General features: G+C 40.1%; 1 protein-coding gene across 2 annotated transcripts in view; it reads left to right on the plus strand.

Moving 5' to 3' along the window:
- Nucleotides 1–1,865: 1,865 nt before the first annotated feature.
- FBXO9 (F-box protein 9) overlaps nt 1,866–23,844 on the plus strand; it is a 35,356-nt gene continuing 13,377 nt past the window's right edge. The window contains exons 1-7 of one of the 2 annotated variants that reach the window (XM_084889461.1): nt 1,866–2,273; nt 6,196–6,279; nt 9,013–9,166; nt 14,820–14,879; nt 16,270–16,369; nt 19,280–19,410; nt 20,575–20,689. In XM_084889461.1, the coding sequence (XP_084745587.1) occupies nt 2,271–2,273; nt 6,196–6,279; nt 9,013–9,166; nt 14,820–14,879; nt 16,270–16,369; nt 19,280–19,410; nt 20,575–20,689 (647 nt within the window). In that variant the 5' untranslated portion in view covers nt 1,866–2,270. Of the gene's footprint in view, nt 2,274–6,195; nt 6,280–9,012; nt 9,286–14,819; nt 14,880–16,269; nt 16,370–19,279; nt 19,411–20,574; nt 20,690–23,844 lie in introns of both variants that reach the window. The other variant, XM_084889462.1, reaches the window with a different exon arrangement.

Here is a 23,844-nt window from a genome sequence, read left to right on the forward strand (position 1 = left end):
CTGGTGACAATAGAACCCTGTAAATAGGTCTAATGGACACTGATCTAATATAGAAAGTTAGTAGCTATGGAACCAAAAAGCATTTTTAATAAAACGTGTGCTCAATTTATCATTACAAATACTAATTATTACTTCGTTAATCTTCATTGTTTATTTGCCAGAAAAATAGAAATCATCTGTGCTAATGGACCAAGATATCTCAAATTAGCATTCAACAGTTTAATGAAATAGAGTTCTGAAAATATTTCTATACCTTATTCTTCATTTACCATTTTTGTATTCAAGAGTCACATATAATTTTCTTCTGTTATAAATTCTTACATCTAATCTTTCCCTCAGATTTAAATTTCAAAATCCTTTAAAAGAGATCATTGGGAGGAAGATCATCCTTATTAATCCTCACCCAAGGATATTTTCCCTTTGATATTAAGAGAGATTGGAAGGAAGGGGGAGAGACAGAGAGAGAAAAAACATCTGTGCAAGAGACACATCAATTGATTGCCCTGGACTGGAATCGTACCTGTGACCCTTAAGTCCGCAGACTGTTGCTCTATCCACTGAACCAAACCAGCTAGAGCAGGAAAATCATCCTTAAAAGAACTATGCCTAGAGTCTCTTTTAAAAACTAAAAACCATTAAACTTTGGTTCTCTATGAAACATGAAGGCACTTTTTATTGGTCGCTGGTTTAGGGTGCAACTTAAAACACCCCTCTGAAGGGAGGGTCCCATATTAAGACAGCAGTTGGGCTTCCATATTGTAGTTCACCATTCTTTCCTCCTCCTCCCTCCTTTTTTGCCTATGTTTCTGCCCCAGATTCTAAGGTCTCCAGAATAAAATAATGGAAAGAGATTTAAACACTGTGAACTTGTTGGAAGTAGGGTCTTATTAGTACCTGTTACCTAAGAGAAGCTAGAAACTTCTTAAATTTTTGCTGAGTGAAAAAGGCAAGGGGCTCTACGACTGTAGGTTTTCATCGAGCATGCAAAATTCCGTGTTTAAAACAATGTCAAGTGTGTGAAAATAATATATCGCCTTGGATAAGCAAGAGTGCCTGTGGGAGTGAAATGGAGTGTTTGGTCTTTAAGAGGTGGGGCTAGTATCCTGTGCAAGTTCCAGAGCTCAGCGCAGAACTGCGACTACAAATCCCAGAGAGTTTAGGGGCGCCGATTGGGCTGGACTTGGGTTTCAAGGCCTTGGAGCGTGTGAGTCCTTCCCCCGTTGCATGCTGGGATCTGTAGTGAGACCGTCCTTGCCTGTGGCTGAGTGTACATACTCCTGCCCGCTCTCCTAAATGCATCTTTTCCTCAACCTGCAGACCCGTGCTTTTAAAAAGTTAAGTCGTTACAATAGCCTGTGATGTTAGCGGGGTTTCGCAGCTCCCCTACATTCCTGGCGGGACATTCCAGCCAGAGTCGGGGCGGGACAGCCCCGAGCGCTAGATGGATGCTCATTAGGGCTACTTGCCATAGGGTATCAACCCTTAACGAGCTACATTTTATTTTTAAGATTTAAATTCTTATTGTTTAAAGGATTACATATGTCCCCTTCCCCCCCCCTCCCCCCATTGACCCCTTCTAGCCCGCCCTCTCACCACCCTATTGCCAGTATCCATGGGTTATATGCACACAAGTTCTTTGGTTGATCTCCACACCCCGACCCAACCCCCCTTGAGTTACATTTTTGAGATAATGGTTTTTCAAGTTTGCATAAATGTTCCCTGAGCCGAATAAGGGGGTTGACTTGGGGCGGGGGGGCAGGGGTGTCCGCAAATTGGTGGCCTCTCGCCTAGTTTTGGCCCCGCGCACACAGTAGGCCCACTAGGCGGCACGCGCCGGCGGTCGGTCCGGCCGAGCCGCCCACGCAGGCGGCGGCGGGGCACTGCGCATGCTCGGCGCGGCGGCGCAGCGTTCCGCAGCGGAGGGGTTGGCTCGGCGGCGGCGGCGGCGTGTGGGGTCCTCAGTCGGGCGGGCGCTCTGGTTCTCGCTCCGTCTCCGGCCTCCGCCAGCGACGGGTGTCTCTCCGCTCCCCGCGTCCCCGGCCGCCGCGCCAGCGCGCCCCGATCGGGCCCCCGACCCCGCGAAGATGGCTGCCGTACGCCGGGCCCGCAGTTACCGCCGCTGCCTGGTGCGCTACTCCGACCGAGAACTCTGCTAAGCCGCCTGCAGCAGACAGGCAGGAGTAGACACCCGGACACCAGCACACCTCCTCGGGGGACGGTGCGGAGGGGGCGCGGAGAGCCCCGCGACCGCGGCCGGCCGGCCCGCCAGCATGGTAACCGGAGGAGGGGGTCGGGGGGCCGGTCCTGCGAGGCGGGGGTGCGAGGTGCCCGAGGGGGTGCGGGGTGCTTGGGGGGAGGGGTGCGGGGTGCGGAGGGCCCAGGCCTGCGGGGAGAAGTGCCGAGGGAGCAGGCAGGGACTGGGAGGAGTGGGAGCTGCCCCTTTCTAGGACCCCTGGCCTGGGGAGTGGAGGGGTGCCAGCCCCGAGCACTCCCCGGGGTTTTCCTCCCTCTGCACCCTCAGCCGGGGTCCAGGTGAGGAGAGTGAGTGGGTTTGCAGGACGGCCGAGGAAAACGCCTCTTCTCGGCTCGCTGAGGACCCTGAACCAATCAATCTCGCTCCTCTCGAGGGATTTTAGCAAATGCATTGGGCATAGATGGAGGGGAGCCCTGGCAAACGGAGGCACTTGTTGATCGCTGCCCCCCTCTGCAAAGCCGAGCCCACGGAGAGGCCTGGATTTCGGGCGCATCTGCCCCGTGACGCGGCGGTGCCCTGGATAGGAGGCTGGCAGGCGGGCCAGGCGGCGTGGGGTTGGGAGGATTTTTCTCTCTGCGGTGCAGAGGGAGAGACTGAGCTAAGCTCCGGAAATTGACAACGCAAATTCCATAGGACTATTTCAGGCAGGACCGACCGCGTAGTCTCTCTGCCCTGTGCTGCCGAGCTCTGGCTTGAAATCATTGTCCGTCCGAGAAACTGATCTCTAGGGTTGCATGACTCCAGAGTGAAATGACACCAAACGAATTAGCTTAGAGTAGACATTCAAATATTTATTGAGTAAATGAGTGGCTGGATTATTTGATTTTATGAATCTGGATAGGAAAAGCAGTAATTGACTTTGCTCCTAAACCATTCAGAATTGGTTCTCTGGCCTGGATTAAGCACTTGACTGTTTATATTTCATTAATCCCACGCGTGAAACAGGAGTTAAATGATGAAGACACGGGCTACCCAATTGAAAGGTGAGGTGTAGGTCACACTCAATTAGGAAAAATTAAGTGAAAATCTCGGATGGCAGCTGAGGACCTGCTTATTTCAAGTGGTATTTGAATAGAAAAATGTAGTAAAACCCAAATTGATAGTCTCTCGTTTTTTGCCATACTGTCGCAATCAAAGTAACGATGGATTAAAACTCTGTGATAGCACAGGAGCTCAGGGAAGAAGAAAGATGCCATCTGTATTATAGGTTTCCTGTTTCCTCATTCTTGAAAAATGCATAATACATCCACAGAGCGTTTTATTTATTAATTCAACCGATTTTTTTGAGCACGTGTTATCAGCCTGGCATCGTGCTAGACCCTGGTACAATACCAGACCTTCAATATAACCAAAACTGTAAGTTGATTTGCGGTAAACTTTTAATCATAGAATGTCAAAACAAGGGACAAACAAGCCTTATGTGTTGTGATACAAGCACAAGTGTAATGAAAAGAGGCAATTAAAAGGACCAGCAAATGTCCTGCACTGGGATAATTTCCTGAGCTGAATCTTGAAGGATGAGTAGCCAAGTGAGGAAGGAGCAGCAGTCATTCCGGCCATCATTCAAGCAGCATACGCAGGAGCAGGATCTGGAGAGAGCAGGGGGAAGGGTTGGAGTCAGCATGACCAGGAGGCACTAGGTAGAGAAAGCTGTTCCCTGGGAACCCTGGGGGACCCGTATTCCCTTGTAATTAGCTGTACTTAGAGTTTACAGTAATAAAGCAGGCTCTTGAGAAGAAATGCATTTCTCAATGGGATCTATAAATTCACAGTTCTTTCTTTTGCATTTTCCTTTTAGTGATGTTTTTAGTGCGGAAAGCTCCCAGCTTAAGACTCAGAAGAAGAAATGTATTGCTTAAATTTTCCAGTTTCTGGAAATGTGTCCCGAGTTTTGGCCTCTCTTATTTATTTCTTTGCTGATTTAGCTTTTACAGTGTGCCAAGCACTTTATCGTATACAAACTGGTTCAAGTCTTAAAGGCAGCCCTGCTTGAAGTCTGGTTCGCAGAGATAAGATAGGAAGCTAGGCTTATTTATGTTGCACTACAGAGTAACATAACTAGTTACAGTTCTCCGAGATATGTGCTAATACAAACATTTCCCCCCCCCTGGAAACAAATTACAACTGAAAGGGGCAATTGTGAAACTTAACATCTTTGGAATGAGCAAAATTAAATAGGTTTTATTATTTTTTTCTAACCTTCAAGGTCATTTCCCTGATTGCCACATTTCTCTGCAGGACTGTCCACAATAGGTATTAAGCAAGTCCTATTTGCTAATAAGTCTATTACTTAAAAGACTGAACCTAGGCAACATTTCATCTTCACTGGAAGGTAGGGCTCAGTTTAATTTAGCAAACACTTATTGAAAAAAGAATAAAATGAAAGAAATGGATCTGAGACTTCTGTTAAGCTCCAAACCATGCACAGTCATGCCAGCCCTGCTTTATTCCATTTTAAATTAATCTAATATATAAAAATCTGGATCTATAAACTAGAAGGGGCTTCTTTACAAAGAACATATCACTGTTACATGTCCTTGATTTATGAGCTTTCCTAGTGCATTTAAAACATGAAGAAGAAAAAAAAGTCATACTCACACTTTAAGAAGATACCAGTGTGTGTAAAAAAGGAACATCTATATATGGATTATGTGCATTATCTTTTAAGTGATCTATAAAACAAAAACTATTTGCTGAACTCTATACCACAACTGAATGTTATTTTCCAAAGCATAATTTTTCTTTTTAACCACCTACCAAAACATTTAAAAGTAGACCCTGTGAGGAAAGTATCTAGAGAATAGCAACTTTATATTTCACTAGAGGCCTGGTGCAGGAAATTCGTGCACGGGGTAGGGGGGTGTCCCTCAGCCAATCTGGGACACCTCGAGGGATGTTAAACTGCCCAGGCAGTCAGACATCTCTCTCACAATCTAGGACTGCTGGCTCCCAACTTCTCACCTGCCTGCCTTCCTTCCTAATTGCCCCTAACCACTTCTGCCTGCCAGCCTGATTGATGTCTAACTGCTCCCTTGCCAGCCTGTTTGCCCCCAACTTCCCTCCTCTGCCGGCCTGGTCACCCCTAACTGCCCTTCCCTGCAGGGTTGATTGCCTCCAACTGCCCTCCTTTGCAGACCTAGTGCCTCTCAACTACCCTCCCTTGCAGACCTGGTGCCTCCCAACTGCCCTCCCCTGCTGGCCATCTTGTGTCCAAATGGGGGCAGGATCTTTGACCTAATGGGGGCAGCCATCTTGTGTGTTGGAGTGATGGTCAATCTGCATATTACTCTTTTATTAGATAGGATAGAGGCCTGGTGCATGGGTGGGTGCCAGCTGGTTTGCCCTGAAGGGTGTCCCGGATCAGGGTGGGGGTTCCCTTGGGGTGTGGGACGGCCTGGGCAGGGGGCATGTGGTGGTTTGTAGGCCAGCCACGCCCCCTGGCAACCCAAGCAGAGGCCCTGGTATCTGGAATTTATTTATCTTCTACAATTGAAACTTTGTAGCCTTAAGCAGAGGCCTGGGCCAGCCAGGGCAGGTGGAAAGCTTTGCTTCCTCCATTGACAGGGGCAACCTTATCCTGTCCTCTTCAACTCCATGGCTGCCACCATTTTTCTTGGGATTTATCTTTTATAATTGAAACTTTGTATCCTTGAGTGGAGGCCTAGGCGGGCCAGGGTGTGTGGAAAGCTTGGCTTCCGTTGCAGGGGAAACCCAAGCTTCCCTCAACTGCTCTCTGTGGCTGCAGCCATCTTGCCTGGTATTAATTTACATACTCGCTCTGATTGGCTGGTGAGTTTGGCTGGTGGGTGTGGCTTGAGTGGAGTGATGGTTAATTTGCATATTACTCTTTTATAAGGTAGGATTGGGTGAGTAGCTAAATAAAAAGGTGTAGATTTCAAAGAGAAACTGATGTTGATTGTTTCCCTCCTTCCCCCCTTTAGGCAGAAGCTGAGGAAGATTGTCATTCTGATATGATCAGAACAGATGATGATGAAAACGAAAGCCCTGCGGAAACAGATCTGCAGGCATGTTTCTTCATTATATATTTAATTCTTATTCCATTGCTTTCCACAAACATAAATAGCAGTTGATCACAATTGTGAATAGCTATAGAATTCTTTGCATTGGATTTAACTATTTTTATACTGGTTTATAGAATGCTTAAATTATAACTATGTTGTAGACTTTTTAAAAAAATATATTTTATTGATTTTTCACCGACAGAAAGGGAGAGGGGCAGAGAGCTAGAAACATCGATGAGAGAGATACATCGACCAGCTGCCTCCTGCATACCCCACATCGGGGATGTGCCCACAACCAATGTACATGCCCTTGACCAGAATCGAACCTGGGACCCTTCAATCCATAGATCGACGCTCTATCCACTGAGCCAAACCAGTTTCGGCTAGACTACTTTTTTTCTGTAAAAAGATGTATCAGGCCGAAACCGGTTTGGCTCAGTGGATAGAGCGTTGGCTTGCCGACTGAAAGGTCCCAGGTTCCATTCCGGTCAAGAGCATATACCTTGGTTGCAGGCACATCCCCGGTAGGGGGTGTGCAAGAAGCAGGTGATCGATGACTCTCATCGATGTTTCTAACTCTCTCTATCCCTCTCTCTTCCTCTCTGTGAAAAATCAATAAAATATATTTAAAAAAAATATAAATGTGATCGCTCTGGTGTGTGTTTTTTTAAAAAAAAAAAAATATGTATCAGTAATTGCTGCTGTGTAGTTCAGTATATGGGTTTAAAGTATACAAACCTAGACTTAAGTCATGACTTAAAACACATCACTTCAAAGAAAAAGATCAACAGTTTTGACCACCTAACACTTTTAAACCTATATTTAACAAAAGACTAAATCTGTCAAAAGAGAAATAATCAACTGTAAAAACTACCACATATAGGCAGAGGTTTGATAGCCTCAGTATATAGGATATCTTACAAATCAGCAAGAGGAACACAAGGTAGAAATATATGAATGGACAACTAATGGAAAAAAATAATATAAATGGCTATTAAAAATTTGAAAAGATAACTAGCCTCATTAATAATTTTAAAAATACAAATTAAACCTACGCTTAATTTTTTTAAAATGATCAGATTGGTGGTGAATAATGCCCTTTGCCATCAGGCTATGAGAACACTGATGCAGTGTACATGAAAGTGTAATTGCTACAACTTTTTTGAAAGGCAGAGTAACAATATGGGTCAAAATGAGAAACATACACTCCCTTTGAACCAGCAATTCTGCTTCCAGGAAATTAATACTAAAGAATCATGGAGAAAGTGAGTAAATATAGGTGTACAGAAATGTTTATATGGAAAAGTGGAATACAACCTAAGTATCTATCACTTGTGTTAAGTAACGGTGCATCCATACAGTGAAATACACAGTAGCCATTTAAAAGAACAGGATAAATCTTTGTGCGTTGAAATAGAAAAATATTCATTGTAATTTGTTAAGTGCATCTTACTAAATTCTTAAGCTTTATAATATTCATTTGGAATGTATCATCTAGTAAATATTAAGAGTTCTGCTAAAGATTCTTGAGGTTAGAGATATACATGTCAAATGTAGGAAGGTGGGATCCCAAACAAAAGCAGTGTACAGAATAAAGAGAAAAAGATTAATGATGTGTATTCAAAAAAATATTTTCTTATTTAAAAAGAGAAGGGTTGTTAACAGATAACGTTGGGTTTGCATATAGAAATTTTAGCAGCACTCAACATCTGCTATATGGTGTATTTCAAGGAAACAAATGTTTGAAAGCATCTAAGTTGAGTGCCTAAGTGATATTTTTTATTCTAATTAAAACTTGTTTTTCTCATACCATTAGATTTTTTTCTGTGTAAACAATCTTATTTTAGGCAAATTTTCATTATTTCTTTCAAGTCTTAAGCAGAAAATTATTTTAGAATAGGCATATATTAGTAATTTAAAAGAGTGTTTTCTGGTTTTAGAAAGAAAAACACACACACACACACACACGCACACGCACACACGCATATACTAGGGGCCCAGTGCACAAATTTGTGCACCTTGAAAGGAACTGTGAGCCTTAAGGCTGCAGTGGGCACAGAGGCAAGTCTCAGCCCATCCTCAGCACCCCCACCTGGCACCTCCTATGTGGCCCCCACTCCTGCTGCTGCTGTTCCCACCCACTGAAGGTGCCATCCCCACTTGCACCCACTGACAGCATGGAGCGATTGGGGCTGGCACTGTCGGTGGGCGTGAGCGGCGGCTGTTGCCCTCATTACCCCTCAGGAGCAGGGGGAGGTGGAGAAGCCCTCAGGGAGATTGGGGCTGGCAGCTGCCATTAGCACCCACTGACAGCACTGAGCACTGGCAGCGGATGTGAGCAGTGGCTCCAGCACTGGCTGCAGGTGCAAGCGGGGCTGGAGCCGTCAGTGGGTGTGAGCAGTGGCTCCAGTGCCAGTTGCAAGTGCAAGCACCAGATGGGACCACGAAAGGCAAGAGCAAAGAATTTTCAGTAACCACTAGAGGCTTGCCCTGATGACAGTAACTGGCACCGCACCTTGGTCTGGAGCCCCTGCTCACCTGCTTTACCATCCTGCTATAGCTGACGCCTGCCATGTTCCCTGCATGCTCCCTGGTGGTCAGTGCACATCATAGCAACCCTTCGGTCTATTTGCATATTAGGTTTTTATATAGAGAGGTATATAAAACCTATTGACAAATTGTTCCCAAGTTGAGCTACTGTTTCTAGATGAGTCCTAAAATACTTTTCTCCTCTAGGCACAACTCCAGATGTTCAGAGCTCAGTGGATGTTTGAACTTGCCCCGGGCGTAGGCTCTGGCAATTTAGAAACTCGATCTGGCAGAGCAGCAAGAGGCTCTTTTCTGAAAGCAGCAGACACCAAAGGAAAGCAAGAACTGGCAAAAGAAGAAAAGTTAAGTATTATGGACATCATACTTGAAGAAAACTTCCGACAAGTATACCAGTTTTCCATCCCTCCCTTCTAGGTTCTTTGGTTGATATCACCACTCCTTATGGCTTCTTTCCTCCAGGTACACTATATTCATGGACCTGCCTTTGATAATTTATAGATCCCCAAGATTCACTTGGTCTCTTAGAGGTTGATGCCTCTAAATTTATTATAGAAGGGGGAAAAATTACTCAAATGTTAACACCTTTTCAAAGGTCTTAATGCAATTTTTTGTTATATTTTGAATTGAACAAATTTATAATGATGCATTAATCACACCCTTATTTTGGAAAATTTTCATAGTGCTCCCACTGGAAAAATTTTGGATGTTGTCTGATTTTTACTTCTTTTCTATTATACACATGAAGTGGGCACAGCACCCCATCTTACTTTTCATTATTCTCCTATACCACAGAAGCTGTCATCTTTATACCATCAGATCCAAGTTTTTATTTACAAGTAATTTGCCATTAAATAATTGACATTATCATGATAACTAAAAACTTCTATGTTCATTTTGTTTTAATTTTTATGTTTTTATTAAATTGATTGGGGTGATATAGGTCAACATGATCATATAGGTTGCTATGTTACAAGATCTGTATATTGTACCATGTGCCCACCACCCAAAGTAAAATATTTTCCCATCACCATTTATTAGGACCCTTGTTTTAATTTTAAAATAATTACAGATTCACATGTACAGGGAAGTCTTTTGGACTCTTTTCCCATTCTCCCTCAATGATGACGTCTAACATAGTTACAATGCTAGGAAATATACTTTGGCACAATGCTTGAGGCTTATTCAGATTTCCTAGATTTAGAAGCACTTTTGTGTGTGTATGTCAATAAATAGTTCTGTGCAATTTTATTAATGTGAAGCTTCATGTAACCACTACCACAGTCAAGGTACAGAATCATCTTGTCACCACAAGGCTACCTCTTGCTATACCTTTACAGTTACACTCTCTCATCTCTCCCTCTTCCCCAGCCATTCCTAATTACTGACAACAACTAATCTATTATCCATTTCTATAACTTTAATATTTTTTTAAACCTTATTTTATTGTTGAGAGTATTACAGATGTCCCCCATTCTCCCCTTTGCCTCCTTCCATTCATCTCCCACCCCATCCTGGGCCTTCACCTGTCTGTTGTCTGTGTCCAGGGACTATGACTCATTGGTACTTGTAAATCCCTTATCTTTTTTCATCCATCCCTCTAATTTTCCTCCCATCTGGTAACTGTCACAATGTTGTCTGTATCTATGAGTCTGTTTCTGTTCTGTTTGTTCATTTATTTTTATTTTTTAGATTCAATTGTTGATAGATATGTATTTATCGCCATTTCATTGTTCATATTTTTTTATCTTTTTTTTTTTTTTTTTTTATCTTTTTCTTCTTAAAGAAGACCTTTTAACATTTCATGTGATACTGGTTTGGTGTTGATGTAATACTGGTTTCCTATAGTTTTTCATTGTCTGTGAAGCTTTTTATCTGACTTTCAATTCTAAATGATAGCATTAATGGGTAGAGTAATCTTGGTTATAGGTCCTTGCTTTCATCACTTTGAATATTTCTTGCTACTCCCTTCTGGCCTGCAAAATTTCTATTGAGAAATCAGCTGACAGTCATATGGGTGCTTTCTTATAGGTAACTAATTGCTTTTCTCTTGCTGCTTTTAAGATTCTCTCTTTAGCCGAAATTGGTTTGGCTCAGTGGATAGAGCTCCAGCCTGTGAACTGAAGGGTCCCAGGTTCGATTCCTGTCAGGCGCATGTACATGGCTGCAGGCACATCCCCAGTGGGGGGTGTGCAAGAGGCAGCTGATTGATGTTTCTAACTCTCTATCCCTCTCTCTTCCTCTCTGTAAAAAATCAATTAAAAAAAAATGATTCTCTCTTTGTCTTAAATCTTTGGCATGCTAATTTTGATGTGCTTTGGTGTGGGCTTCTTTGGGTTCATCTTGTTTGGGTCTCTGTGCTTTGTAGATTGTATGTCTATTTCTTTCGCTAAATAAGGGAAATTTTTTTGTCATTTTTTCAAGGCGGTTTTCAACTTCTTGCTCCCTTCCTTCTCCTTCCAGCACCTCCATGATACATACGTTGCCACTCTTGAAGTTGTCCAAGGGGATCCTTACACTATCTTTAAATTTTTGGATTCTTTTTTCTTTCTGGTCTTCTGATTGGGTGTTTTTTGCTTTCTTATATTTCAGATTCTTGACTTAATTCTCAGTGTCCTCTACTCTACTGTTGAACCCCTGTAAATTATTCTTTATTTTAGTAGTGTATCCTTCATTTCTGACTGGTCCTTTTTTTATGTTGTTAATGTTCTCACTAAAGACCTTGAAGTTCTCACTAAAGTTTTTTGAGCATCTCTATAACCATTGTTTTGAACTCTGTATCTGGTAGTTTCCTTGCTTCTATTTTATTTAGTTATTTTTTCTGGAGATTTTCTCTGTTCTTTCATTTGTAGCATGTTTCTTTGTCTCCACATTTTGGCTGCTTTCCTGTGTCTGTTTTTATAAATTAGGTAGATTTGCTATGTATCCAGGACTTGGTAGAGTGACCTGTGTATGTAGTAGATGTCTTGTAGGGCCCAGTGACTCAGCCTCCAGTCACCTGAGCTGGACACTCCAGGTATGCCTTGTGTGAGCTGTGCACTGTCCTATTGTAGTTGAACATTGTTTGATATAGGTGTCACTGGTACGGATTGATTCCCAAGCCAGTCAGTTGTGAGGATTGGCTGCAACTACAGCAGAAGAGTTGCTATGCAGGAGCCTATGGAACTCTGGACTTGCTTCAGTGGGGCTTTGGTGCTCATTGAGTCTGCCCCTTGAGGGTGTCACTTGTGGAGGTAGTAGAGTTGTAATCCACAGTGGTCAAAACTGACCGCCAGGTGCACTGGTTCTGGAACCTCCAGGGAGGTACAAAATTAGTCACTCCTTGTGCCCCGCCTGGGGCTACCCAGCATGAACTACAAAGCAATCTACAGATGGCTTCTATTTGTATTGGGCTTGGAGGTGTCCCATAGGGGCTGAGCTGTGAACCAAGGTGTACTGCCACTAGTGCCAGGCCTGGGGCTACTTACTGAGAGGTACGGGGCATGCTGAGACCTGCTGCTGCTTGTTTGAGATATTTTAGGAAAGTCTGAAGTATGAAGCCAGTTGTATGGAAAAGGTGCTGCAAATGGCTTGGTTGAGCCTACAAGTAGGGAGGGGTGGGGTTTCACACCAGAGCAGGGCAAAAAGTGTGATCTAGGTTGATGGAGATTCAGATATGGCACTGGCCTGTCACTCTGTGGTGGAGCGGTCTCAACAAAGGAGCAGTGGCCTCTGCCAGCACTTCTGTCTGGGAGAAAGTTGCCTCTTCAGGTCTTGCCCTGATTCCACACAAGTTAGTTCCTTCCTGAATGTCCCAGGTTCCTTTCAAGCAGCTTCTCCAGTGCTGGAGCTCAGAGGGAGTGAAGCCATGCATGGGTTCTTTAAAGGGAGCTGCCTGAGTCCACCAGCCTCCATGTCACTCAGCCACAATCCCTTCAGGTTTTTACAATCCAAAATTACAGGGGCTTCTCTTCCCAGCACTGGAACCCTTGGTTGGGGGGCCTGGTGTAGGACTGGGACCCCTCGCTCCTCGGGGAAAACTCCACAGCCAAGATATTTCTCCCGATTTTAAACTACCATATGTGGGAGTGGGACCAACCGGTTCACGATTCACCCCACATCTCCACCCCTCCTACCAGTCTTGTTAGACTGCTTCTTCAGTTCCCTAGCTGTAGGACTTCCTTTCAGCTAGATTTCAGGTGGTTCTGAATGATGATTGTTTTAGTTGCAATTTTGATGTGGTTGTGGAAGATGGTAAATACAATGTTTACTTACACCATCATCTTAACTTGAAGCATATAATTTTAATATTTAAAAATATAAATGGAACCATACACTTTCGAGCTTGGCATAATTCCTTTAAGATCTATTAAAGTTGTGTGTATAAAAAATTTGTTCCTTTTTATTGCTCAGTAGTATTACACATTATGGATACCCAATTTCTTTATCCACCAGTTGAAGGACATTTGGGTTGTTTCCAGTGTTTAGCTATTATGTATAGAGCTGCTGTGACTATTCATGTGCATGTTTTGTATGAATATAAGGTTTCATTTCTTTGGCCTAAGAATATAATTTCTAGGTAAGTGCATCTTTGGTTAAAAGGAACTGCCATAGTCCCACAGGTGTGGCTTTGGCTGAGCATCATCCTGTGAACCTAGAGGTCACTGGTTCGGTTCCTGGTCAAGACTTGATCCCCAGTAGGGGGCATGCAAAAGGCAGCTGATTGATGTTTCTCTCCCATTTTCTTTCTCTCTTTTCCTTTCTCTCTCTAAAATCATATATATGAATATATATATATATGTGTGTGTGTGTGTGTGTGTGTGTGTGTGTATGTATATATGTATATATGTATATATGTATATATGTATATATGAAACTGCCAAACTGTTTTACAGAATGTTTATACCATTTTATGTTCCCTAAGCCATGTACGAATGATCCAGTGTCTCTGCATCCTTGTCAGCATTTGGTGTGTCATTACTTTTTAATTTTAGCCATTCTGATAGGTGTATAATACTTGTACTTTTTAAAAATACATTTTTATTTCAGAGAGGAAGGGAGAGGGAGAGACAGAAACATTAATTATGAAAGAGAATCATTGATTGGCTGCCTCTTGCCCGCCCTCTACAGGGGATCACGCCCACAACCCAGACATCTGCCTGGACCAGAATCAAACCATGACCTCCTAGTTCATGAGTCCATGCTCAACCACTGAGCAACACTGGCTGGGTCACATCATTTTAATTTTAATTTGTATTTTCCTAATGTCTAATAGTGCTGTTTTCATGTGCTATTTCCAGCTTTTATATCCTCTCTGTGAAATGTTGGTTTATCTTTTCTAATTAGATTGCTTATGTTTTCAGTATTGAGTTTTAAGAGTTCATTTTGTTTTATAAATGCTTTCTTTCAAGTTATAGTTTGTTTTTCCATCTTTTTTCTTTTTTTAAAGAATATATTTTTATTGATTTCAGAGAGGAAGGGAGAGGGAGAGAGAAATAAAACATCAATGTTAAGAGATAATCATTAATAGGCTGCCTTCTGCATGCCCCACACTGAGGATCGAGCCTGCAACCAGGCATGTGCCCTTGACCGGAATCGAACCTGGGACCCTTCAGTCCACAGGCTGACGCCCTATCCACCGAGCCCAACCAGCTAGGGCTCCATCTTCTTTAACAGAATATTTTCCAGAACACATTTTTAACTTTGATGAGGTTCAGTTTATCAACTTTTATGGCTTGTGTTTTTGGTGGGAAGTATAAGAATTTTGCTTACTGCTAGATCTCCAAAGTTTTCTTTATCTTTTTTTTTTTTTTCTGAAAGTTTAAAAAATTTTAATTTAACTCCATGATCACGTTCAAGTTAATTTTTATGTAAGATGCGAGGTTTAGGTCGAGGTTTGTTATTTTGCCTATGGATGTCCAGTTGTTCTAGCACCATTTGTTGAGAGGACTATTCTCTGCTATTCATACTCATTTTTAATACTGAATTTAAAAATATTTTCTACTGTTTATTTTTATAGGCTCGAGAACTCTTCCTAAAAGCAGTAGAAGAAGAACAAAATGGAGCTCTCTATGAAGGTAAAAACTCAGGGTCATACTGTCATGACATTTCTGAATAATGACTCTGTTACTGAGAAAATTTTTCACTAGAATATATTTGGTATAGAACATTAGTCTCCCTATATTTGAAATTGGTTCTTAAACTATCAAAAATAAAAATTTTATTTCTATATAACCTTACCCTTTTCAAAAAAAAATATTCCTGGGAAACCTAATATTGATAGGATGAGTAAAATGACTTTTTTAAAATTTAGGTTTTAATATTCTTCATTATTAAAGACTTAAAAATATTACTACTTATTTAAAAATAGATTATGCTTCTTTTATAAGTGAAATTACTTCAGGTGGGAAATACTAAGGATCCATTGAGGAACATATTTCCTAAGTTCTAATTTATGTTATCTGTGAAGTAATACCCTTTAACTTTGTTTCTATTAGTAGGCTAATAGGAATACATAAGTAAACACAGTAATAAGGTTATTCACCATATTATGTTTGTATTTGGGCTTTCATTTTGTCATAGTAAAGCTAATAATTGGGGCATAGGAAATATTCTTTTGCTCAGAGCTTTTAAATATGCCCCTAAAATGACATTTTCAGAATTATTGCATTATTGACAAATTTCTTCTAGTTATATTTGTCACCTTGAGATATTAAAAGGATCCAATTAATATCTCTCTATAGACTTAATTAGTTTGAAAAATTCCCACCTTCACTTAGTGTATAGTGATTCACCCAGAGTGAAAAAAAAAAACAGGGCAGAGTGTACTGAATTAAGTAGAGGCCATCTAGTTGGCCTCTACAGCCCCATGTTCTATTGGTATATCATTGTGTAAGATATTATCAAATATAACTCCAAACCTCAGGCCAGGAGATTTATTTAAAACGAAAGCAAAAAGAGGTTTTAAAGGTTATTTAGCTAAATAAGAGGCAGTTGGACTAAAGTTGTATTTGAAGAATAAATTTGAAAAAATTTATTTTCTTTATTCCATCCACTAGGGAGCATTTGATTTTCCTTAATTCTGTGTTTTAGAAAGAAAAATTTACTTAAAAGTTTTTTTTGTTGGGGCTATAGCAATTGCATTTTCCAAGTTTGAAGGAAGACATCTACATAAGATCACTTCTGACAATACATAAGAGGCCGAGGAAAAAGATGGGAAGGGCTAAAAGACCAATAAAATGCAACACCTTAAGTTTCTGTAACATGTTAGCTTTAGGGAAAAGAAAGATTGTTTCTCAGTAGTAAGGTTTAGAAATAAGTTTGTTCATTGAACTACTGTGGCATGTAGATAAAGGGAATTTGGCTGTTTGTAAAGAAAGTTACCAAACTAAACCACAGTTAAGGGTAATCAAAGGAAATGACAAAAATGTGTGGTCATAGCTAATTTAGCTTTATTTCTTCTTTTAGCCATCAAGTTTTATCGTAGGGCTATGCAACTTGTACCTGATATAGAGTTCAAGATTACTTATACCCGGTCTCCAGATGGTGATGGCGTTGGAAACAGCTAGTGCGTATATAATTTGATAGACAGTAATACATAGAGTTTGTTAAAATTAAGCATCTTTGGCCTGTTGACTCTTAACATAAGAAGATGGTACTTTTCTCTTAAGTCATATAGTGTTTAGTATAAAGACTTGTTGATAAAGTTATAGAAATTTTTAATTAGGGACATTTAATATTAAAATATAGAACTGCACTTTTTAAATAGACACAACAGAAATAAGGTGATGAAAGAATTGTTTTATAAAAGCAGTGATTATTGAAAGGAGTAAGTTACAGGGCATATTTCAGCTTACTGAAACCTATTTAAAGTCAAGACTATTAAAATGTAATTAAGCCAGAATTGAAAAGTGTTAACAACTGTTGAAATAGGGTTTCATTACACTAGTCTTTCTCCTTTTGTACATGTTTGAAACTATAAATTTTTACTAACAAGGGGGCTTTTCATTTTATTAGGAAAATGCTGAATTGTAACAAAACTTAGTTTATTATTCCTTAAGTTATGTAGGTGGAATATTGTTAACTGTAATGTTGGTTTAAAAGCACAAGTGCAGGATATAAGCACTCACCAAATAAACCATATTTCATTGGATAGACCCAGCTCTTGAGTCAGCCGTGATGGTTTTATATGATAAAGATCAAGAGACTAAATTTTGAAGTCAGTACTTTTGAAGCTATTTGCAAAACAATTATAAAATTATTCATCCCCAGAACCCCAATTTGCTGATTATAGAAGGGAAGGGAATCTGAACCCATGAGACAATGTCAAGTTTAAAATGAACAACACCATCTGGCTGATGTGGCTCAGCGGTTGAGCATCCATCTTTGAACCAGGAGGTTGCAGCTCGATTCCCTATTAAGGCATATGCCCAAGTTGTGAGCTCAATCGCCAGTAGGGGGCATGCTGAGGCAGCCAGTCAATGATTTATCATTGATATTTCTATCCCTCCCTACCTCTCTGAAATCAATAAAAAAAATTATATATATATATATATATATATATATATATATATATATATATATATTAAAAAGATGAACATCTAGAAAAATAGAGTTTGGGTAATAAGACATTATATTATCTATTATATTACTTCTGCCATGAAATAATTAAGATGTTTCTTTATCAATAACTTATATTTATTACCAGTGTTTGTTAACTGCTTATAGTTTTAGCACTTAAGCTTTGAATAAGCCACATTAAAAACATTCGAATGAAGTCTTTATTAATTGCCTATTTGAACTTTTCGGCCAATAATATTGTTTGGCAGATTAGACTTAATAGTGTAAGGTAGTTCATACTTTAAAAAGTATCATTTGGGCTTTTGCTAAGCCTCTTTAAAATTTGGGTAGAATCATTTGGACCCAGTTCTTAGCCAGTTCTAGAAATAGACTCCCAAGTTGTTAAGGAAGTTTGTATTAAAACATTAAAGAAGCATTTTTTTTTTCTGTGAAATTCCTTTATACAAACCTAAATGCTATGAAAGTTCTTCAAAGATACATTCTTGTGTTTTTTTTATCATATATAAAAGCCCTAATAGTCTGCTCTTTTCTTTTTTTTTCTTTTGCAAAATGTTGATAAAGTAGCTCTTGAATCCAACCACACTCACCCTTTGTTGTATTATAATAAGCTTTTCCTGGTTTCCTAACTTTGTCCTCATCTAAGCCATTTGGAACATTTGGTTATTTTTAAGGTTACTCTCAGCAAAAATGGAACTCTACACATTTGTTTATATTGGTAGATGATTTGTGGACCCTGCTAAGATTTTTTTTTAGGTTACACATTTTCCTCTAAATGTAGGCTGATAAGGCACATCTGTTAGAAAACTTTGGTAAGTACCTCAAATGACATCTGTACAATATATTTGATTTATCCAATTAGATGGATTACAGTCACTTTTATTTTTTTTTTTTAATATATTTTATTGATTTTGTACAGAGAGGAAGGGAGAGAGATAGAGAGTTAGAAACATCGATGAGAGAGAGTCATCGATCAGCTGCCTCTTGCACACCCCCTACTGGGGATATGCCCGCAACCAAGGTACATGCCCTTGACCGGAATCGAACCCGGGTCCCTTCAGTCCCCAAGCCGACGCTCTATCCATTGAGCCAAACCGGTCTCGGCGGATTACAGTCACTTTTAAAAGAATATGTTTACATAAGATTTTTAAAATCATGTGAAATTCTTTTTTTTTTTTTAAATATATTTTTATTGATTTTTTACAGAGAAGAAGAGAGAGGGATAGAGAGTTAGAAACATCGATGAGAGAGAATCATTGATCAGCTGCCTCTTGCATATCCCCTACTGGGAATGTGCCTGCAACAAAGGTACATGCCCTTGACCGGAATCGAACCCGGGACCTTTCAGTCCACAGGCTGATGCTCTATCCACTGAGCCAAACCGGTTTCGGCGAAATTCTTTTTCATTAACACATGAAATCTCTACAATGAAACTAATAAATCTCGCCGAAACCCGTTTGGCTCAGTGGTGGAGCGTCGGTCTGCGAACTGAGAGGCCCCCGGTTTGATTCTGGTCAAGGGCATGTACCTTGGTTGCGAGAGGCAGCTGGTCGATGTTTCTCTCTCATCGACGTTTCTAGCTCTCTATCTCTCTCCCTTCCCCTCTGTAAAAAATCAATAAAATATATATTAAAAAAAAAAAAAGAAACTAATAAATCTCAACATTTGTATTCCAAAATTCTAATTCTAATTCTGGGTGGGAATTAAATTTACTGAAGCTTTGTTATGGTACTCTTCTGCAAGGCAGGGCATACTTTTATCACATCAAAGAAAAAAGCAGTAGTTTGCATTTAGATGACTTTTTATAAAGAAGATTGGAAAATATTATGGAAAAATCAGTTACTAAACTTTATGGTTGTAGACTGAGGCCCTTAGTATATTCACCTCCCTCCTTTTGCAGCATTGAAGATAATGATGATGATAGCAAGATGGCAGATCTATTGTCCTACTTCCAGCAGCAGCTCACGTTTCAGGAGTCTATGCTCAAACTGTGTCAGCCCGAACTTGAGAGCAGTCAGACTCACATATCAGGTGAGAATTTACGCTTGTTATCAGTCCATGAGAAATACTTTAACCTTAGATTTTAGATTTCCAGACTTCCGAGGTCAGATAAGATTGGAGATCTAGTTATAATCATGGTTTGTGTATACTAATAAGCTTTTCAAAGTCCAAAGTGGATCAGAGTTTGTAGTCCCATTGTTCCAGGCTGCCATACTTTCTTCACTGAAGATCTAAGAGTGTGAGTATCTTGAGTTGTTGGGGGCTGTCCTAAGAAAATTAGAGGAGTATCATCAGATGTTTCAGCCAAGTTGGACAGTAGTCCTGAGATAAGCTGAATGTTTAAAAATGAATGTGTGTTTTTCTTTTCTTTTCATATGATGTTTCATTTGTTATGGGGGACAATTAGAAATTTTCAAGAAGATGAAAACAACTTTTACTTATAAGCAAAACCAATGGACGAAAAACTCTGGGGGGGAGGGCATATAAGGGGGGGGCAATGGAAAGATATGTACACATATAATAACTTAATAAAAAAACAATGGTAATAGTAATAGTAATAAACTCTACTGAATTCTGAAAAAAAGAAAGAAAACTTTTACTGTTAAATGCAATCACACACACATATATATAGTAGATTATTTTTCTAGCACACTTATTTATTTATTTATTTTTGCGCACTTATTTAAAAAATATATTTCTTTATTGATTTCAGGGAGGAAAGGAGAAGGAGAGATAGAAACATCAATGATGTGAATCATTGATCGGCTGCCTCCTGCACACCCCCTACTGGGGATCGAGCCCACAACCCAGGCATGTGCCCTTGGCTGGAATTGGACCTAGGACCCTTCAGTCCACAGGCTGACACTGTAGCCACTGAGCTAAGCTGGCTAGGGCTAGCACACTTATTTTAATATATCTTGGTGGCAAAAAATCTTCCAAGGGATGGTGGTGCTTTATAAAAGTAGCTTCAGATCTATTCTATACTGGGGGAAAAACACACACACCCAAAGATATTTGTGTCTTCATGTTAGTAACCATTATTACTTTGGGGTAGTTAAATACACTTACGCTTTATGTTTGAGCAATACTGAAGGTGTGATTCATAAATTTGTAGGAATACATAAAGGTACCTGCTCTAAGAACGTGACAGTAGGCTGTCAGGAGAGTCACTGAACGGGTGATTTTCTTTTGCAGTGCTGCCAATGGAGGTCCTGATGTACATCTTCCGATGGGTGGTGTCTAGTGATTTGGATCTCAGATCCTTAGAGCAGTTGTCACAGGTGTGCAGAGGATTCTATATCTGTGCCAGGTACTTACTTTTTTTAAAATAGCTCAGGCAGTGATAAAAGAAGGGATTATGGCCATTTGCCAATTTTAATAAAAGAACTTGATTGATGCTCTGGATAAAAGCTATTTTAGAACAGTTTTGCTGAGCTGTACATATGTGATTTTCTCAAGCTACTTAGCATTTGAAGCCTGGAATGCTCTGGGTTTCCACGAACAGTGGTCGGCAAACTGTGGCTCTGTTGACCTAATGAGTTTGCTGACCATTGGTATAGAATAATGTGTGGAGCAAATACAGTCACACACTTCCATAGAGTAGTTTGCATGCTAGCTTAACTGATTTAGCAAAGAAATCCTGCCAAAAAAATATTCCAGCCATTTCCACAGTAACTTTAAACCCATTAAAAGTGGTAATGATTTAAATTTTGATTGCACTAGAATTTTTTTTTAGCTCATTAAAAATTACCCTATACTTTTGAAATCATGCTGTGTGAAGAATAATCACAATATAACATCATTTGGAACTGGTAGTCTTTCATGGGCATCTTATGTAAAAACTAAAGGCCCGATGCACAAAGATTCATGCGAGAACAGGCCTGCCTTCTCCTGGCTGCAGGCACCGCCTTCCCTCCAGCCAAGTCGCCTTTCTGCCTTCCCACATTGCGCAGAGGCCCAGGGTGGCTGGGGCAGTGTAGAACGCCTGTGTTGTCACCATGGTGATGATGCATGCATCCCACCCTGCCCCTGGCCACTTGGCGCCTGTGTAAGCAAATTAGCCCGCCATGTTGAGTTAATTGCATACTCACTCCTGATTGGCTGGTGGCTGTTGCAAAGGTACTGCCAATTTGCATCTTTTATTAGTATAGATGCATACTTAGTCCTTAGCATTTAGAACTACTTTTTTTTTTTTTTTTTTTTTAATATATTTTATTGATTTTTTTTACAGAGAGGAAAGGAGAGGGATAGAGAGTTAGAAACATCGATCACTGCCTCTTGCACACCTTGGGGATGTGCCCAAGACTCAGGTACATGCCCTTGACCGGAATCAAATCCAGGACCTTTCAGTCTGCAGGCTGACACTCTCCACTGAGCCAAACCGGTTTTGGCTAGAACTTCTTTTGTAACTTTAATTCTTAAAATTTAGATGCACTATTTTTAAATAACCCAAGTTCATTTGGAGTCCTGTATTTTGGGTAAAATATTTGAATTGCTTGAAGTCTTTGGTTTTTGGTGATTTTGTATACTATTCTATTTAAAAAGTACCTATTTAATATCTAGTGAATTACCACCAACCTTTTGAAATTTGGGTCTCTAGCACTGTTCCTCCATTAACTTTTCTTTTGATTATACATGAGAAAACATAAAGAGTGAGTTTATTAAAAAAAACAAATTTTCAGGGATTAAACCTCAGATGTTATAAAAGAAAAGTAATTTTTAAAAAATATGCATAGCAACATAAATTTGGAGGGGGGGGTCTCTTTTTTTAGTCTGGTTCCAATGTAAGTAGTTTTACACCTTTAAAATGGAATATTTTAAATTATAAATGAAGTTAAATATTTTTTGAGTTGTGTTAAGAATCATGTGACTATTCAATACATCTTTTAACATCATTTTTTCTACTAATCTCATAACAAAAACTCATTGGCACAACTTGTAAAATATATCTCCAGTCTGACCATTTTACTATTTCTCCAAAGTACATTCTAGTTCAGCCACCATTACTTTTTTCTTTTGATCTTCATAGTAGCTTTTTAAATGTTAGATTGGCTATATTTATTAAATATTTGGCTTTACCTGGTAGATTCCTTTTCTCATACTCTTTAATTTCTGCTTATGGCCTTTTCTGCTTAAAGAAGACCCTTCAATATTTATTGTAAAACTGGTTTAATGATGATGAACTCCTTTAATTTTTGCTTGTCTGGGAAACTCTTTACCTCTCCTTTAAATCTGAATGATAGCTTTGCTGGGTAACGTAATCTAAACTATCAATTCCTGTTTTGCAACATTTTAAAGATGTCCTTCCACTCCCTTCCCACCTGTAAAGTTGCTGCTGAGAAATCAGCTGATAGCCATATGGGGTTTCCTTTGTTTGTAACTCATTTTTCTTCTGCTTCCTTTAAGATTCTCATCGTCTTTAACTTTTATCATTTAATAACAATATGACTCGATGTGGGTCTATTTGGGTCATCTTGCTTAGAACCCTTTGTGCTTCCTTGACCTGGAAGTCTGTTTTTTCCCCACAGGTTAGGAGAGTTTTGAGCCATTATTTCTATAAATAAGGTTTCTATTCCTTCCCTCTTTTTCTCCTAGGATCCTTATAATGGGAGTTGCTGAGCACTGGAAATTATCCCAAAGGTCCCTTATACTATCCTTGTGTTTTATAATTTTTTATTTTTTGTTGTTCTGACTTATAAATTCCCACTATTCTCTCCTCTAGGTCATTGATCTTTTTTTCTATATCATGTAATCTGCTGTTGGTTCCTTCATGGTTTTTTTTTTTATGCCAATTATATTCTTCAGGTCTGCCTGTTTATCATATCTTCTCTTTGTAAAAGTTCCCCCTGAGTTCCTTTATTCCACACACAAGTTTGGTGAGCGTCCTTATGACCATTTAAAAAAAATTCTTTATAAGGCAAATTACTTATTTCCTTAGAGCTTTTTTTCCTGGGGAATTTTCTTTTTCCTTTATTTGAGAGAGATTCTGTTTGTCATTTTGACTTTCCATGTTTGTTTATATGAATTAGACACAATAGCTATTTCTTCCAGTCTTGAAAAAGTGGCTTTATGTAGAAATGGCCTCTGTTTAGGATCTGTGTGCTGAGTGGTTTTGGCAGGCAAGTAGGGTGCTGAGTTAGGTGCCAAGGTTTCCAGGTCACTGGTCTACCAAGTTGGAGATGCTCTGGGTGGGGAGGTCAAATGCAGGTATTGATGCCCTGTTGATCCTGCTTGTTCCCTCATTCAGGGGCAAAATGGGTTTGGATGATGTGTTTGGGAATGTGCTGCAGTGACCTTGCAGATATGCCAAAGCACCTGGGTAGAGCCCCTGCCCGCCCTATGGAAGGGGGACATAAACAATGTCGCTTACTGGCACCTCCGACCCAGAGGGTTCCTGTGGCTCCCCAGCCTTCTTTGTAAGTCTCTCATGTTGTTTGGTGTACAATGATATCAGTGTAGGCTTTA

This window comes from Pipistrellus hanaki (assembly GCF_964339955.1).
Source record: "Pipistrellus hanaki genome assembly, chromosome: 7".
Lineage (NCBI taxonomy): Eukaryota > Metazoa > Chordata > Mammalia > Chiroptera > Vespertilionidae > Pipistrellus > Pipistrellus hanaki.